The sequence below is a fragment of the Phyllostomus discolor genome, chromosome 4 (genome assembly GCF_004126475.2).
Source record: "Phyllostomus discolor isolate MPI-MPIP mPhyDis1 chromosome 4, mPhyDis1.pri.v3, whole genome shotgun sequence".
NCBI lineage: Eukaryota > Metazoa > Chordata > Mammalia > Chiroptera > Phyllostomidae > Phyllostomus > Phyllostomus discolor.
The window spans coordinates 136345816-136365613 of record NC_040906.2 but is presented as its reverse complement, the minus strand read 5'-3'; the positions used below and the strand labels follow the sequence as shown (position 1 = coordinate 136365613).

Genomic DNA, 19798 nt, shown 5'->3' with positions numbered 1-19798 from the left:
AGATAACACAGTCTTAAACATTTGTTAAAAAGGTAGATAGATTTTATGTTATATGGTTTTTACCACAAAAAAAATGAGAGAGAGAAAGAATGAATGCTTTGCTCTGGAGTGTTAATACCCTATGCTAACATATTTAGAGAAAAGCCCTGAGGTTTTTGTTCTAAGGTAAACACTAATTTTCCTGACATTCTACATTTGGACCTGAGTGCCCAACTAACTATACGACAGTGGACTCAATTACAAACCTTTAATTTATCTCTGTTTTCAGGTCCACCTGTTGCTTCTCTTTATCTGCTGTACCTGCCTAAAATTCTTGGGAAAAGGGTTCCTGCAGGTAGTTTAGCTCCAACTTTCTTTTTCTGTTCTTCAAAAATTTATTGAAATATTTTTCAGTTATTCATTTTTTGTGTTTTTATACTGCTATTACTAAAGAGTATTGGAAACAAAAAGGCTGAAACAAATGTGTATACTTACTGTCTTGGGTCTGAAACCCTCTCTGCTTTTAAATATTTACTAGATGATAATCTCTGAGTTTAGAAACCACATATAACTTTTTCATTGCTTTAATTTAGGAGTGAGCACTATGTCTTATACATAATAGACATTCAGCAATTGTTTATTGAATAAATGAACTTTCATCTAACTTCCTAGTATCCTATTTTCTTATTGAAATGACTCTATTTTTACTTTGCATCTCAGTTATCTGCTAACCCTAGCTAACATCAAGACCTATACCTTTAATAACTTGTAATATAGGCATATAAATTTATAATTTAGTTATAATTTATATTTTCTTCCTATCAGTATCTTTCAGCATTTTGTCTGGTTAAACAGCTAGCATTGTTATCTCTTATTTATTTTGTGAACAAGTGAGCATTCATTCAATCTATTAAGCCTCTAAAATACTAGGAGCTAGGAGATACGAACACAAATAACAACACTGTCCTTCTTTTCAAAGTTCCCAATCTAGTTTGAATAGAAACACACAAGCAAATATTTACAGTACAGTGTGCTAATGTCTTAACTCCCTATTTCAGGAGGACAAAGCAAAAGGCAATGTAATGATCATTATCTTTTAAACTAGGTAAATAAACAACCAATGGCCATGACAGAAGGAAGTTGTTGACCCCAGGGAAAGCAAAATGAAGGCTTGTAATGCCAAATAAACTCTGCTTTCATTATCTATGTAAAGTTTATTGAAAGATCTAACTATATGGTAAGTTTTCTACTCACAGTGAAGATTATTCAGTTACTGGTAACAGTAATGGATTAGTGACACAATATGAATTGTCTATAGTTATGTATTTCTTTTGAAAGATCTAACTGTATGGTAAGTTTTCTACTCACAGTGAAGATTATTTAGTTACTGGTAACAGTAATGGATTAGTGACACAATATGAATTGTCTATAGTTATATATTTCTTTAAACTTTCTCATCCTAAAAGAGCATTCTGATTTAATGATTCTTGTGGCTTAATTGCATTAAAATTCCATTTCTAAGGAAAAAAATTAGAAAGTGTTATAAAAACATGGGACAGGAAAGTTCTACCTACCTATGGGAGTTATCCCTATCTTAACAAGGAGAAATAATGAGTAAGGGAGAATGTGTACAAATAATGAGGTAATTTAGAACCCATCAAATGTGAGAAACCAGAGTGGTTCCATAGAGTCCACAGGGAGAATGGACAGAAATAAAATTAGACCTGTAGTACAGGGTCAAATCATGAAAAGTCTTAACAATTCAGCAGAACTATTATATTCCCGAGGTGCTCAAAGAAAGGCCTTGAAAAGTTGGTTGCTGTGCAAAGCTTAAGGAGACAGCTAAAAAGGGAGAAAGAGATGGTTCTATGACACAGGTGGCAAACACAATGCCTGAGGGCCGAATCCTGCCTTCCACCTTGTTCTATCCAGTCCAGCACCTTGTTTCTGCTAGGTGGCAGCCCCAAGCTCTAACTTAACTGTTAAGGAGCAGTTACATTTACACACTCCTAAAATTACATTCAGCCCTTTGAAAGCAACTGTGAGGCTGACGTGGCCCCCGGTGAAAATGAGTTTGACACCCTTGTAGGAGAACTTTAAAATATTTGCTACTTTACCATAAGTAGCCAATTAACCACTAACAAGGCAAAGCAACTGGACTGATCTTTTCTTATTTTGATAAGTAGGCCTTATTTCCAACCTTACTTTTTTAATATTAATTTTTAACTGTTATCACCTGTATACAAGCACTGGGTAGTGGTAGGTAGAACGAAGAATGAAATACATATACATACAAAGAATTTCATCCAGAGAAACCCACATCAAATACAAATAATTGGAAATTTCTATTTTGTTCAACAATGGTTAATTTCTCATTAGTCCAAATGCCTATCTAAATTGTGAAGCTTCTAAGAAGAATAATTTTTTTAGTAATAAGACTTTACTCATATGTTATTATTTGAATATCTGTGAAATATCCCTGACTTATGCCTCACAAATAGTCTTTTCTCAGAACAAAATAGATAGTTTTCCAAAGAAGACATTAAAATGGTCAATAGGCACACAAAAAGACACTCAACAGTAATTGTCAGGGAAATACAAATCAAAACCATGAGCTATCACCTCATACCTGTTAGAATGAGTATCATCAATAAGATAAAGGACAACAGATGATGTACTGATGATGATGTGGTGAAAAGGGAACACTTATACACTGTTGGTGGGAATGTACATTGGTCCAACCAGTATGAAAAACAGTATGGAGATTTCTCAAAAGTTAAAAATAGATCTACCATATAAATCCAGCAGTTACATTTTTGGATATACCCAAAGAAAATTAAAACAGGATTTTGAATAGACATATGCACTCATGTCTATTGCAGCATTATTCACAATAGATGAGAGAAAAACAACCCAAAAGCCCCTCAACAAACATATAATGTATACATTATACGTTTGTATAAATGTATGTGAATGTATAAAAAATATGTGATATGTATTTATAATGGAATATTACTCAGTCATGTGAAAGGAGGATATACTGCCACTTGTAACAACATGGATAGACTCTGAATACATTATGCTAAGTGAGATAAGTCAGAGAAAGAAAAATACTATATGATACCACTTGTATTTAGAATCTAAAGAAGTCAAACTCATAAAAATCAGAGTAAAATGGGGGTTACCAGGGGTTGGGAGTGCAGATATAAGATTGATGTTGCTTAGCCCTGGCTGGTGTGACTTATTGGGTTGAGTGCAGACCTGTGAACCAAAGAGTCACTGGTTCAATTCCCAGTCTGGGCACATACCTGGGTTGCCAGCCAGGTCCCCAGTAAGGGGTATGGGAGAGGCAACCACACATTGATGTTTCTCCCTCTCTTTCTCCCTCCCTTCCCCTCTTTCTAAAAATAAATAAATAAAACCTTAAAAAAAAAAAGACTGATGACGTAAACGTACAATCCTGCATCAAGTAGTAGTAAATAAGCCATAGAAATCTAATGCACAGTGTAATGAGTATGGTCAACAACATTTTACCAAAATTATGTAATGTGATAAATATCATTACAAAGGCAATCATCTTATATAAATATATCAAAGCAATACGTTTATCCTCACATTTACAAATAGCTACTGAGTATGGAATATTCAGCTACTTTCAGAACAAGACCTGCAACTAGTTATGTCCAAATTCAAACACTTTCTACAGATTAAGCCATTTATTTTATTGTTGTTCTATTACAGTTGTCCTAATTTTCCCCTGCTGCTCTCCCTTTCCCTGCCCACCCCCCTACTCCCACAGCCAATCCACACCCTGTTGTCCATGCTCATGAGTCATTTATACCTGTTCCTTGACTACATCCTTCCCCTTCTTTCCCCCCGCTTATTCTCCTCGTCCCTCCCCTCTGTCAGGTCCCTGTCAGTCTTTCTTGTTTCCATGCCTCTGGTTCTATTTTGCTCATTTGTTTTGTTCATTAGTTTCCTATTATAGGTGAGATCACATGGTATTTGTCTTTCACTACCTGGCTTATTTCACTTAGCATAATACTCTCCAGTTCCATCCAAGCTGTTGTGAAAGGTAGGAGTTCATTCTTTCATTCTACTGCATAGTAATCCATTGTGTAAATATACTACTGTTTTTTGATCCACCTATTTACTGATGGACACTTAGCTGCTTCCAGCACTTGGTTAAGCCAGTTTTATAAGTGCAATCCTAGGTATCTAGATTTCCTTGATAAGTTATAAATTCAGGGGTGTTTGGAGGTCTCTCCTTCCCTTCAGTTTTCTCTTAGTCATCTTTGTTCATGCTTCTTATACCAGGAAAGGTTTTAACTATTTAAACATTTTTAAATTTACTTAATAACATGAAATACTATCCTATGTGCTTAATCACTATGCTACATGATTGAAATTAAATAGATCACAAACCATACTAAACAAGCCAAAATTTGCTTCCGATTCTTTCTTATATCACTATAAGCCAAATAATAACACTATATATATATATATATATATATATATATATATATACAGCCCTTTACAGTTTGATGAGAACTTTTACTTATTTCACACATGACAACCTTGTAAAGCAGGTAACACATTTCATAGATAAGAAACCGAAGCTCACAAATGTTAAGTGAGTTTTCTAAAGCAACATAAAAGGAAGGTGGTATCGTGATTTGAAGTTACTATTTTATTATATACCACAGAGCCACATCTCCCTGCCCCCTTTCCCCATGGGCCGTACTTTTTAAAGTGAGATACAAATTTTAGAACATAAAATTCACTATTTTATATAAAAAGTACAGTTCAGTGCATTGGAACTAGACAGAGGTGATGACTGCAGAATCACTATGTTGTACTTTTAAATTTAGTTTACTGAATTTATTTATACTAGGCTTTTTTTCTAAAAAGAGCTTAGAAATGCCATTTAATAAAGAATATTACTAAAATAAAAATGCTGATAAGGACCAAAGAAAGGAGAAGGAAGTTATATGTAATCTACAAGTGTTACTGTCATTTCCTTTCATCTTTTTTTAGTTATATTTTTTCCATTACCATTTATTCCACTTCCATTTTCCCCCTGCAATCACCACACAGTTGTCCATGAATACCTTTTCCTTTTGGCTCAATCACTCCATTCCGTTACCACCCCTTCCCCCCATTGCTTCAGCCTGTTATCTGTGTTTTTCTTTTGCTTGTTAGTTCAGTTTGTTCATTAGATTCCACATATGAATGAAATAATGTATTTCCCTGACTGGCTAAGTGAGCATAATGTTCTCCAGGTCAATCCATGGTGCGGCTCAGGGTAAAATCCTCTTTACAGCTGAGTAGTATTCCATTGTGTAAAATGTCCCACAGTTATTTTATTGACTCATCTCCTGATGGACACTTGGGCTGTTTCCATATCTTGGCGACTGCAAATAACTCTGCAACAAGCATAGGGGTACTTATGTTATTTCAGATTAGTGCTTTGAGTTTCTACAGCTAAATTCACAGAAATGGAACTGCTTGGTCAAAAGATGATTCCATTTTAGTGTTTTGAGGTATTTCTAAACTGCCTTCCACAGTGGCTTCACCAATCTGCATTCTCACCGACAGTGCAAGAGGTTACCTCTTCTCCACATCCTTGCCAAAACTTTTTTTTTTAAGTGATAAGAGCCATTCTGACAAGTGTGAGGTGATATCTCACTGTGGTTTTAATTTGCATTTCTCTGATGATTAGTGACACTGAGAATCTTTAAATAAATATGTCTATTGGCTGTATGTATGTCTTCTTTGGAGAAATGTCTCTTCAGGTTCTTTGCCCATGTTTGATTTGGATTGTTTTTTTAGTATTGAGTTTTATAAGTTCTTTATAAATTTTGGATATTAACCTCTTATTAGATAACATTCTCAAATATGGTCTCATATTCAGTGGGTTGTCTTTATTTTGTTGATGATTTCCTTTGATGTGAAAATTTTTTTTAGCCTGATGTAGTCCCATTTTTTTCTTTTGTTTCCCTTACTTGAGGAAATATATCAGATCAATATTTCTAGGAATAATGTCCAAGATTTTACTACTGACATTTTCATCTAGGATTTTTATGGTTTCAGTTCTAACATTCATGTTTTTAAACCATTTTAAATATATTCTTATGTGTATTATAAGAAGGTGGTCTACTTTCATTTTTCTGCTCATTTCTGTCCAACTTTCCCAACACCATTTATTGAATAAACTATCTTTAGCTTATTGTATGTGCTTGCTTCCTCTGTTGAATATTAACTGACTGTAAAGGTGGGGTTTATTTCTGGGCTCTCTATTCTGTTCCATTGATCTGTGTGTCTGTTTTAATGCCAGGATCATGCTGTTTTGATTACTATAGCCTTATGTATAGCTTGTTAATAGGTAGAATGATTCCTCCAACTTTATTCTTTATCAGGATTGCTGTTGCTATGCAGACCTTTTTGGGTTCCATATAATTTTTTGAAATATTTGATCTAGTTCTGTAAAACAAATCATTGGTATTTTGATAGAAATTGTGTTGAATCTATGCATAGCTTAGGATAATATGAACATTTTAGTATGTTAATTGTTAATTTTTCCTTTCCCTGAACCTGGTATGTGCTTCCACTTATTTGTATCTCCTTCAATTTCTTTTTTCAGTCTTATAATTCTCCAAGTACAGGTCTTTTAATCCCTGGTTAAGTTTATTCCTAAGTATTTTATTTTTTTGAAGCTATTGTGAATGGAATTTTTAAAATTTCCCTTTCTGATAGTTCATTACTAGTATATAACATGCAACTGATTTCTGGGTATTAATTTTGTATCCTGCTATTTTACTGAATTATCAGTTCTGGTAGTTTCTTGGTGGAGTCATTAGGGTTCTCTATATACAGTATCATGTCATCTGGAAATAAAAAGTTTCACTTCTTCTTTTCCAATTTGGATGTCTTTTATTTCTTCTTCTTGTCTGATTGCTATGGCTAAGACTTCCAGGACTATGTTGAATAAGAGAGGTGAAAGCTGACATTCCTATCTTGTTCCCAATCTTAAGGAGCTTGTAGTTTTTGCCCATTTGAGTATGATGCTGGCAGTGGGTCTGTCATATGTAGGCTTTAGTATGTAGAAGTATGGTCCTTCTGTTCCCATTTTGCTGAGAGTTTTTATCATAAGTGAGTGCTGGAATTTATCAAGTCCTTTTTCAGCATATATCAATATGATCATGTGATTTTTTATCCTTCATTTTGGTTATGTGGTATGATCACATTTATTGATTTGCAAATATTATAATAACCTTGCATTACTGAAATGAATCCCACTGAATCATGGTGAATGATCTTTTTGATGCATTACTGTACTTGGTCTGTTACTATTTTGTTCAGAGTTTTAGCATCTATGTTTACCATAGATATTGGCCTATTTTTTTGTAGTGTCTTTATCTTGTTTTTGAATTAGGATAATGCTAGCCTTGTAAAATGAGCTTGGGAGTCTTCCATTCTATGAATTTTTTGAAAATGTTTGAAAAGAGGTGTTCATTCTTCTCAGATTATCTGGTAAAATTCAGCTGTGAAGCTATCTAGTCAATGACTTTTGTTTGTTAGGAATTTTTGATTACTGCTTCAAATTCACTAGGTATAATCTGCCTATGTAGGTTCTCTGATTTTTCCTGATTTTGTTTTGGAAGACTGTATGTTTCTAGAAATTTAGCCATTGCATCCAGGTTGTCCACTCTGTTGGCATAGAGTCATTCATAGTATTTTCTTTCCTTTTTAAATTCTTTGTATTTTGGGGGGCGTGCCACTTGTTATTTCTCTCCTCTTTCATTTCTGATTTATTTGGTTTCTCTATTTTGTTCTTCGTAAGTTTAGTTAAAGGTTGTCAATCTTGCTTATCTTTTCCAAACCAGCTCATCTTCATTTGTTTCAAGGTATCTTTTGATTTCTTCCTTGATCTCACTGCTGACCCACTCATTGTTTAATAACATGTTATTTAGCTTCCATGTCTTTGCATGTTTTTCAGTGTTCTTCTTGTGACTGATTTCTAGCATTGTGGTCAGAGGAAATGCTTCATATGATTTCAATCTTCTTAAATTTACTGAGACTTGTTTTGTGTCCTAACATGTGGTCTATCCTCAAAAATGTTCCATGAGCACTTGAAAAGTATATATATTCTGCTGTTTGGGGTAAAATGTTCTGAAGATATCAAATAAGTATATTTGATCTAGTGTGTGGTTTAAGGCCACTGTCTCCTTGTAGATTTTCTGTCTGGAAGAGCTATCTACTGAAATCAATGGGGTGGTAAAATCCCCTAGTATGACTGAATTTCTGTTAATCTCTCCCTTTATGTCCATCAAGATTTGCTTTACATATTTAGATGCTCCTATGGTACCATAAATGTTTACTAGGATTATATCCTCTTATTGGACTGCTCCCTTTACCACTATCTAATGTCCTTCTTTGTCTCTAACTATAGTCCTGGTATAAAGTCTGTTTTGTTGGATAAAAAAATTGCTACCCCAGCTTTTTTTCCTTTTCCATTTGCATGAAATATCTTTTTCCATCCCTTTACTTTCAGTCTTTGTGTATCTTTCCATCTGAGGTGGGTCTCTTAGAGAGAGCGTATACATGGTTCCTTTTCTTATTCATTCAGCTACTCTATGTTGTTTGATTTGAGCATTTAAGCCATCTATATTTAAAGGGGTTATTGATAGATATGTATTTATTGCCATTTTATATTTTATTGCCATTTTATTTTTTAACTATGTTCCCATTTTCTTGTTCTCATCCTCCTCTTCCTCCCCCTCCTCACGCTCCTTCTTTTTAAAACAAGCCTTTTAACATTTGTTGTAATACTGGTTTGGTGTTAACGAACTCCTTTAGCTCTTCTTGTCTGGGAAGCTCTTTATTTCTCCTTCAATTCTAAATGATAGCCTTGCTGGGTAAAATAGCTTTGATGGTAGCTCCTTGCTTTTCATCAACTTGAATATTTCACACTGCTCCCTTCTGGTCTGTAATCTTTCTTTTGAGACATCAGATGACAATTTTATGGGGCATCCCTTGTAGATATCTAACTGCTTTTCTCTTGTGGCTTTTAAGATTCTCTCCTTGTCTTTAAGACTTGCCATTTTAATTATAATGGGCCTCTGTGGGTCCATCTTGTTTGGATTTTCTGTGCTTTCTGGAATTGTGTGTCTTTTTCCTTCACCAAGTTAAAGAAGTCTTTTGCCATTATTTCTTCAAACAGGTTCTTGATCCCTCGCTTATTCTCTACTCTTTCTGGTATTCCCAGGATGTGGATGTTACCCAGAGATCCATCCTGGCCAGCAGGCTTTCTGTTAGGCTTAATCACTTAAATAGCCTCCAGCTGTATTCCTCAGTAGCTCAGCTTAAGCTCCACAGACTGGGGCTGTGGTTTCCCTTCAGCCTAATGCCACATAGAGGGAGTGTTTGCCTGAGAAAGATGGTTTCTGCAGTATGGGGAGTGATTCGTCACAGAGATCCTATCAGTTGACCCTTCAGCTCTCTCCAGAGCCATCAACCCCAGACTCTCCTCATGTCTGCTCTAGTCTGATCTGTCTTCCCACTGCCACAGCCCAGGGTAAGTGGCTATAAATGAAATTTTGTGTGTTGACCCTTCTTAGAACCTCTTTGAATCTCTAGCTGTCTCTCCCTGACAGAAACCCTGCTGCTTTTCACAGCCAATAGTTATTTGGGTTCCTTTCTTGGTTCTGGTGCTCTAGGCTGAGGAACCCACCTTGGGGTTTAGACCCCACACTTCTCAGGGGAAACACACCCATCCACTGATATATCCCTCCAGAATTTTAGATGCCACCTGTGAAAGCCCAGCCAGCCCTCTCACACCTCTTTACTTCCTACCAGTCTCACTGTGGTTTCTTCTGGAAATCCTTGGTTATAAGGCTTCTCTCCAGCTAGTGTTCACATGGTTATTCAGGATGATTTTTCTATAATTTAGCTGTAATTCCAGTTTGGTCTTGGGAGGAGGTTGTAAAGCTTCCACCTATCCTGCCACCATCTTGGAACTCCATATGAGCCTCATCTTTGAATCTACAACTTCTAAAATACCTAAGATATATCTATATCTATCTCAGTAGAGGTAATGCTGGGTATGGCTCTCCCACCAACTGTGATGAGTACTGGACAGAGGGCCCATGGCCAGAAGAAATGCGTATTGTCCTGAGTAAATGGATTGTAACTCCCTCCTTACCTCCTTTTGGGGGTGGCTTGTTATCCTATGACTGCTTGACATTTTCTTTCTGCATGTACACACTGAGGTGATATAGACACACCTTCTTTGTCTGTGACCCCTTATAACATGCCTCACACTGAAAGAGGTGTGGTCTGTCTCACTGATCTGCCACCATCAGTGCACTCTCCTGTCATGTGAGTAATAAATGACATCTACACATCTGCAAGTCTTCCAGGTGGTCTTTTTGGAAAATCACGAGCACTTAAGCAGCTCCCTGCTTTGGAGCTTCTGCATTACAATCTCTTTCATAGGTGATTCATATCAGTACCAAAATGGTAAGTAGATTTGCCTTATCTTGCCAGAAACTTAAGATCCTTTTTCTTTATTTAAGATAGTCATTTCAACTTTATAAACTCTTTCCCTCTTATATTACTGTAAAAATGCAAATGTTTGATTTGTTTTCAACATTTGTAACCAACTCACAAAGCACATAAGATTTAACTATGAAACAGAATATGAATGTCAGCAATCTTGATAATATAAAACAAAATATATCTAATAGGTTAGAAGCTGGAGAAAAAAGAAAATTCGAATGAAAAGGCAAGACTGCATTATCTCCTTATTTTATAAAATGAGGGGCCTGTCATATTTGCTGAAATAGGGTATAAAGCTCTAAACATATTATTTGAAGCTAGAATAATGGTCAAAGACATGGGAATTATGGTATCTCTTTTTATAAGTAGGAGAGAGGAAGAGAGTAAATACTGTAAATAAGATAAATTGTCATTTAGCCTAACAGGAAGTAAAAATGTTATAAAGAGTACAATTAGTACTGGAGAAACAGTAAAAAGTGAATGAATCTAGAGAATGAGCTATATCTATCACTTCTCAGCCTTTTGGCTAAGATCAAGTGAGAATGAGCTATGGTTTTCACTACAAATCTTTGTGGACTAATAGATCTTTTAACTATTTCCTTGTATTATTTGCATAAAAGTTAATGTTTTCAGAACAAAGGGATAGATGGATATTCAAAAGCAAATAAAAGATATATGTTTCTTTTAAAAAAATACTATCACTATTAGACATGGAGATTTGTTATTTGAATTCTGTGTCGAAATTATACACAGTCTTCTAAAATTTCAAACTGGGACTTGGAATTAGCAATGAAGTCTCTACATGCATTATTATTCATCAATTTTCAACAGCCTTATAAATACTCATTGTCTTTCTTGACTGATGTTATTGCAGATGACAGTTATTTCCTAACCCAAACCTCTCACTGTTAGCATAATCTCATGCTAGAAATAATTTAGATGTGTTGAGGTAAGCTATAAAATCATCTAATTCTCACCCCGTCTAACCTGCCCTACTGCAAAACTCATAGGCAAAATCATTCTTTTTTTCTCTTCTTTCTAAAAATTTTCCAGAAACACACACAAGGTATAGGAATTGTGGTAAAACAGTGCTGGGAAGAAAAGGTATTGAGATGAAATCACAAATCAAAGTTAGAAGAAATATAGGGTATGCTTATATGTGGAATCTAAAACAAAATAAAACAACAAACAAAACAGAAACGGACTCAAATATACAGAGAATAAACTGATGGCTACCAGATGGGAGGCTGTTAGGGGAAATAGTAAAAGAGGTATAGGGGATTAAGAGGTACAAACTTCCAATTATAAAATAAATAAATCATGGAGATATAATGTACAGCAGAGGGAATATAGTCAGTGATGACTCTGTATGGTAATAAAATGTAAGTAGACTTATCTTGTTGATCATTTCATAATGTATATAAATATTGAATCAATGTTATATACCAGAAACTTATATCAACTATACTTCAAAAAAGAAAAGAAATATAAGGTATGTAATAAAAAGTACAGAGAAAATCCCAGTTGCTATAATTTAATTAAAAATATGCAAACTCTGTAAATTTTTCTGGAATGATAGTATAACACATGTATACATAATGTTTTCACATATTGGCTAAAATGATATATTATGGAAGTTCACTGTTTTCAAAGCTAGGCTTCTCCTTTAAAGACAGTGTCTGTTATAAGCAACTTGTTTTTAAAAGAAACTTCCTTTTTATACACTAGTAAACTATCAGATCATTGACATTTCACAGTCAATAGTATCAGATACTAGAAACTGAATCGGTAACAACAACGACTCCATCTGGACTTATAATTAATAGAAACCCAAATCACAGTGCTCACAAAAAGCACTTTAAAAAGGTACTTTATTTGGATATTTCTTAAATACTCTTTGTTATAATGTCAAAATAACATTGCTTTGTAAATATTTACATGTAACATTTCTGCCATACAAATGGCCTAGAAAAGTCTCAAACAACCCAACCTAACATGTGACTCAATCATGAAGAAACAGAAAATCTAAATAGACCAATGAGTAAGAAGATTAAATCAGTAATCAAAAATCTTTCATTAAGTACAGAAACAGATGGCTTCACTAGTGAAAGCTATCAAAAACTTAAAGAAAAATTAATATTAATCCTTCTCAAACTCTTCCAAAAAACTGATTGAAAAAGAAAAAAAACAAAACAGTTCTAAATTCATTTTACAGGGCCAGAATTATCTTGATATGAAAGCCAGACAAAGACACTAAGAAAAGAAAATTACATTCCAATATCCCTGATGAACACAGAAGCAAAAATTCAACAAAATACTACTATACCAAATGCAAGAATACATTAAAAGGATCATATATTGTGATAAAGTAGGATTTATCTGTGGGATGCAAGGATGGTTTGCAATATGCCAATCAATAGATATGATATACCACACAAATAAAATGAAGGATAAAAATCACATAATCATTAATAGATGCAGAAAAAGCATTTGAAGAAATTCAACACACTCTGATGTTAAAAACTCAATAAATTAGGTATAGAAGAAATATACTTCAACATAATAAAGGCCATAAATGACAGGCTCATAGGTACCATCATGCTCGACAGTGAAAAGTTGAAAGTATTCCTCTAAAGTCAGGAACAAGAATACCCAATCAAGCCACTTTTATGCAACATCGTAATAGAAGTCCTAGCCACAGCAAATCGGTAATAAAAAAATTAGAAACATCCAACAGGAAAGAAGTAAAACTGTCATTACATGTCGTTTGCAGATGACATGACCTTGTACTGTCATATATAGAAAATCCTAAAGACTCCACCAAAAACCTGTTAGACCTAATTAACAAATTCAGTAAAACTGCAGGATATTAAATCAACACAAGAAAATCAGCTGTATTTCTATATACTAACAATGCAATACTCAAGAGAAATCAAGAAAGTAATCTCATTCATAACAGGTTCAAAAACAATAAAATATTAGAAATAAATCTAACCAAGGAGATTGAAGACCTATATACTGAAAACTATAAGATACTGATTAAAGAAATTGAATAAGGAGACGTCCAGCCAAGATGGAGGCATAGGTAGACACACTGTCCCTCCTCGCACAAGCAAGATAGGGACAGCAACAATTTAGAAAAAGAATAACAACCAGAACTGACAAAATTGAACTGTATGGAAGTTGGACAACCAAGGAGTTAAAATAGACACGTTCACCAGACCGGTAGGAGGGGTGGAGTCAGGCAGCCGGTTCCAGTCGTGATGCACAGAGCAGAGAGCACAGGGAGCATTGGGACTGGGAGTGTAAGGCATCCGGGGCACGCAAAACCACAGTGGGTGGACCCTGGCTGCGCAAGTGGCAGCTAGCAGACCCCAGCTGAGGGGTGGCAACCCGCAGACCCAGCGAGGCAGCAACTGTGAATGAAGGCACTGGGCACAACCCAGGATACCAATGCTGGGAAATAGAGCCTTGGGGCACTGATTGAAAACACCTGTGGGGTTTGAGGCGCAGGCAGAGACTCCCAGCCTCACAGGAGAGGTCATTGGAAAGTCCCACAGGGTGCACAAGCCCACCCACGTGGGAATTGGTACCAGAGGGGCCTGGTGTGCTCAGGGGAAGTGGCGGAAGGGATTGAGGTCCCACAGAGAGTGGAGCAAGCGCCACTGTTCTCTGTCGGACCCTGCCCCCACATACAGCATCACAACCCAGCAGTTGGGTTGCCCTGCCCTGATGAACACCTAAGGCTCTGCCCCTCATACGTAACAGGTGTGACCAGACCAAAGAAAAAAAAGATGGCTCAAACAGAACAAATGAAAGCCCCAGGGCCAGTACTTTTAAGCGACCAACAGATAGCCAACATATCAGATCCACAGTTCAAAGCACTGATGATCAGGATGCTTGCAGAATTGGTTGATTTTGGTCACAAATTAGATGAAAAAATGAAGGCTATGCTAAATGAAATGAAGGAAAATGCACAGGGAACCAATAGTAATGGAATGAAAGCTGGGTCTCACTTTAATGGAGTGGACCAGAAGGAAGAAAAAAACACACAATCAGAAACGAATGAAGAAATAAGAATTAAAAAAAAAAAAAAACAAAAAAACAAAAAAACAAAAACGAGGAGAGGAGAGGCTAAGGAACTTCCAGGACATCTTTAAATGTTCCAACATCCAAATTATAGGGGTACCAGAAGGGGAAGAGGAAGAGCAACAAGTGGAAAATTTATTTGAACAAATAATAAAGGAGAACTTCCCCAATCTGGCAAAGGAAATAGACTTCCAGGAAGTCCAGGAAGCTCAGAGAGTCCCAAAGAAGTTGGACCCAAGAAGGAGCACACCAAGGCACATCATAATTACATTAGCCAAGGTAAAAATGAAGGGGAGAATCCTAGAAACAGCAAGAGATAAGGGGACAGTCACCTACAAAGGAGTTCCCATCAGACTGTCAGCTGATTTCTCAAAAGAGACCTTACAGGCAAGAAGGGGCTAGAAAGAAGTATTCCAAGTCTTGAAAGGCAAGGACCTATATTCAACATTGCTCTATCCAGCAAAGCTTTCATTTAAAATGGAAGGGCAGATGAAGTGCTTCTCAGATAAGGACAAGTTAAAGGAGTTCATCATCACCACGCCCTTATTTTATGAAATGTTAAAGGGACTTATCTAAGAAAAAGAAGATAAAAACATGTATAGTAAAATGACAGCAAACTCACAATTATTAACAACCACACCTAAAACAAAACCAAAAGAAACTAAGCAAACAAGTAGAACAGGAACAGAACCACAGAAATGGAGATCACACGGAGGGTTAGCAACAGGGGAGTGGGAGTGACGAGAGAGGGGAAAAAGGTACGGAGAATAAGTAGCACAGATGGTAGGTAGAAAATAGAGAGGGGGAGGGCAATAATAGTATGGGAAATGTAGAAGCTAAAGAACTTATGATACATGGACATGAACTAAATGGGGGGAATGTGGGTGGGAGAGGGTGTGCAGGGTGGAGGGGAATGAAGGGGGGTAATGGGACAATTGTAATAGTATAATCAATAAAATATATTTAAAATATTATATAGTTGGAAAAGTATCCCACATTTTTGGATTGGAAGAATTAATATTTTTAAAATGTCTATACTACTCTAAGTGACCTATGGATTCAATATAATCTCTATCAAAATCTCAATGGCATTTTTAGAGAAAACAGAAAAAACTACCCTAAAATTCATAAGACCACAAATGATCCTAAATAACCAGAGTAATCTTAAGAAAAATATGATCAAAGCTGGAGGCATTACACTTTCTTATTTCAAGATTATAGTAATCAAAACAGTATGGTACTGGCATAAAAACAGGCACATAAACCAATACAGCAAAATAAGAGTCCAGAAATAAACCCACAGACATATGGATGACTAATCTTTGACAAAGTACCAGCAACACATAATGGGTACTGGGAAAAAAGAATATCCTTATGCAAAAGACTAAAACTGGACCCTTATCTTATACCACTCACAAAAATTAACTCAAAATGAATTAAGACTCAAACTTAAGAGTTGATACCATAAAACTTAGAAATAAACGCAGTGTGAAAAGCTCCTTGACACTGATTTTGGCAATGATCATTTGGATTGGACACCAAAAGCAAAGGCAAAACTAATGAAATAGGACTTCACCAAACTAAAAAACTTCTACACAGCAAAGGATAACATCAAAAAATTAAAAGGCAACCAGCCTCATGGGAGAAAATATTTGTAAATCATCACTCTGATAAGGGATCAACAGCCAAAATATATTACAAAACACAACTCAAAAGCCAAAAACAAAAACAAAACCAAAACAACAAAAACAAACCCCAAACAATCTGATTTAAAAATGGGCAGAGAAAATAGTCATGTTTGCATAGAAGACAGGCAAATGGCCAACAGGTATATCAAAAAGATACTCAGCATTACTATTCATCAGGAAATATAAATCAAAACCACAAAGAGATATCACCTCACACCTGTAAGAATCAACAAGTCAAGCAGTAACAAGTGTTGGTGAGGATTTGGAGAAAGGGAAGCCTTATGCATTGTTGGTGGGACTGCAGTTGGTATAGCCACAATGGAAAGAGCATAGAGGTTCCTCAAAAAATTAAAAGTATAACTAAGATATGATTCAGCAATCCCACTCCTGGGTATACATTTGAAAAAAACAAAATCAGTATTCCAATGAGAAGTCTGTACTCTCATTGGAGTACATGAATAATTGCATTATTATGAATAATTGCATTATTCATAATAGCCAAGATATGAAAATAACCTAGTATCTTCAGTGAATGAATAAAGAAAATGATGGGGGAACTCAGATTTGGAAACAGTTTTAGGTAATAGTTAATAAGCTTAGTAAAAAATGCATGTAAAAAGTGATTGTTTCAGGAACTGAAGATATGACCTACCCTAATTCCAGGGGACCACTAGCAATTCTACCTCTGTGCCCCATGGGGGACTGCAAGCAATCAAGATGGTATCTGAGCCATTTGGTTCCACAGAGAGACATCTGTAGCCCAGGAAACAAAGAATCACCCAGGACACAGATAAAGAATCACCAGTCAACAGATGAAAGGATGCTAGGGAAATTGCCTACAGCAACTTTCATCTGATTAACCTTTTTCCTAAATTCCAAATCACTTATCTACACTTTTTCCCCTGAATCCCAAACCCCTTATCTATATTTTTTCCTACTTTTAAAAGAGGCTGGCTTGAAATGAAATGTAAGACAGTCTTTTAGGGTATATAACCCCCTGTCTTCTCAGACCACTGGACATCTGAATAAAGTGCCCATGAAGATTCAATCCCTGTCTCTACTTACTGGTTCTGGTAGTGAAAGGCAGCACAAATGCTGACTTTTCTGGTTTCAAAAATGTGGTGTATATATACACGATGGAATATTATTCAGTCATGAAAAGGATGGAAATCCTGACATTTGTACAGTATGGATGAACCTTGAGAGCATTCTGCTAAGTGAAGTAAGTCAGACAGGGAAAGATAAATACTGTACAGAACAACTTACATGTGGAAACAAAACACAACAACAAAGTCAATTTTATTGAAACAGACAGCAGACTGGTGGCTGCCAGGGGCTGGGGCCCTGGGGAGAAATGGGGAGATGTAGATCAAAGGGTACAAACTTTCAGTTTTAAGTTTGTGATAATCTCATGTGTACTATGGTGACTATCCTAAATAATAAAGGGTTGTATATTTGAAGTTTGCTAAAAGTAAATCTTAAGCATTCTTACCACACATGCACAAAAATTTAACTATGCAAGATGATGGATGTGCTAATTATCTTCACTGTGGTAATTATTTTACAATGTATATGTTTATCAAATCACATGGTACACATGAAATACATACAATTTTATTTGTCAATTCTTCCTCAATAAAGCTGAAAAAAATAAATATAAAGGTCACTCAAAAAAATAGTCTTTCTAGTTTATTCAACTGGTAACTTTAGGAGCTACAACAGAGCAAGATACTTAGTTTACTAGATTAAGGGGGTTAAAAAAGAGAGTATCAGATCTGTCTTGCAATACTAGTTGTTTTAACCTTTGCATTTCCTACAATGTAAACTTAAAAAAGATCTATTGATAATAAATATATATTTTAACATGTACGCCACGTTAAGAAGAAATGTTTTTTGTTTTTGTAAAAAAAGAATGTTTATTTTTGATCATGAGCAATAAATAGGCCCCCTGAGCATTTTGATAGTATTCAGGAATATAGTGTAAACTCTCCATTTTATACAATAATGTGTGAAATATCTGTAGACCAGTGAAATAACATAGTGAAACAGCAATGATGATAATAATATTTCTACTTACATTTACTGGTTGCTACAAACTAAAAGTTATGTTGTTTGTATATAGTAAATGATTTATAGTTCATTACATCCCATAAAATTTCTGGGGTTTATTCTATTTTACATATGAAATATTGAGCTTGAAGAAGTTAAGAATCTTTTACAATTCCACCAGGTTTTTAGTGATAGGGCAGTTTGTTGTTCAGCCTTATCCAACTATAAAACTTGGGTAGGGTAGTTTTGGACATATGCTGCTTCCAGAATTGAGTAACGATGTGAAAAACAAAAATTTAATGTTAACCAGCATTTTTGTATCCATGTATGCTAAAAACATAATGCTAAACACTTCAAATTCCCAGATTATGCCTTCTGGCTCTTTGCTTTCTAATTAGAGTAGTTAACCACACACTGTACCCATACATACACACACATACACAGTTAAAAAATATTCTTGAAATGTGTACTACTAAACTTTATCATAAAATACCTCTGATAATCATGTCAAATTATGCATCCACATTCACTGTGTATTTTGAAAATTACATCCCACATGATAAAATTCATACCACTCCTACTTATGTTTGTTTTCCTGGAAATTTCACTTTTTTTTTTCATTTGCTCATAAGAAGAAAGAGGAAGACAGGGAAACTATAATAATCAACCCTGTTTTCCAAGGCCTTAAATATATTTCTTATAAAAAGTATTACTAAGATGTTCTTTGGTGTCTTATATTTGTAATTAAAAAAATAAAATTATGAAAAATTATTACACAATATTCCCTGGCTTACCTGTTCCATGAAACAAATGAGCTTCTACTCTGTGGGGAACTCTTGGTGGAATTTTCATAGATGCACGAATCTGGTACAAGCTAAAGTAGAAGAGGCAAAAAAGCCATTTCAAAAAATATATTCAAAATATGCAATGCCCCAAGTTCACATATCTATATATATAAAAATAATAAAGTTGGTCTGCTAATATCAGTCTCCCATAATATTTACTATTCCCATAATATTTAAAACAATGTATGACATTTACAGATCAAATATTAGCACAGGATGAAATCCAAAGGGAAACCAGTATGTTTAAAGATAAGTAGGAAAAACAGAATGTATATGGTATTTCTTACTTTAAATGAATGTTGCACATAGCAACCAGAGAAAGTAATAAGGCATGTAAGAGTTTCTCTGCTTAACTTATTTTTTTCTTTTAAGATAATAAAGATAAATTATTCTTAAGCATAATTTTGAAAAAATAATTATAAATGGTTTTTAAAAACTGATTTCATACTATAAAAACCTGCTCACTCAAAAAAACAAACCTACTCAGATGCAACATGTTCTTTCTCTTCTCTGTCTGCATGAAGTTTAGGTAGGCATTGCTTTATCAGTTCTCTATCATTTAACAACAAGGTGGCAAATTACAATGAA

The 19798-nt window shown here is 35.1% G+C and overlaps 1 protein-coding gene across 6 annotated transcripts in view; it reads right to left on the bottom strand.

The window, feature by feature from the left end:
- FAM135A (family with sequence similarity 135 member A) overlaps window positions 1-19798 on the bottom strand; it is a 95378-nt gene that overhangs the window by 62596 nt on the left and 12984 nt on the right. For 5 of the 6 annotated variants that reach the window (XM_036024318.1, XM_036024317.1, XM_028510841.2 and 2 more), the window contains exon 4: window positions 19160-19239. In XM_036024318.1, coding sequence (XP_035880211.1) covers window positions 19160-19239 — 80 coding nt within the window. Of the gene's footprint in view, window positions 1-3820; window positions 3826-19159; window positions 19240-19798 lie in introns of those variants that run through there. The other variant, XM_036024319.1, reaches the window with a different exon arrangement.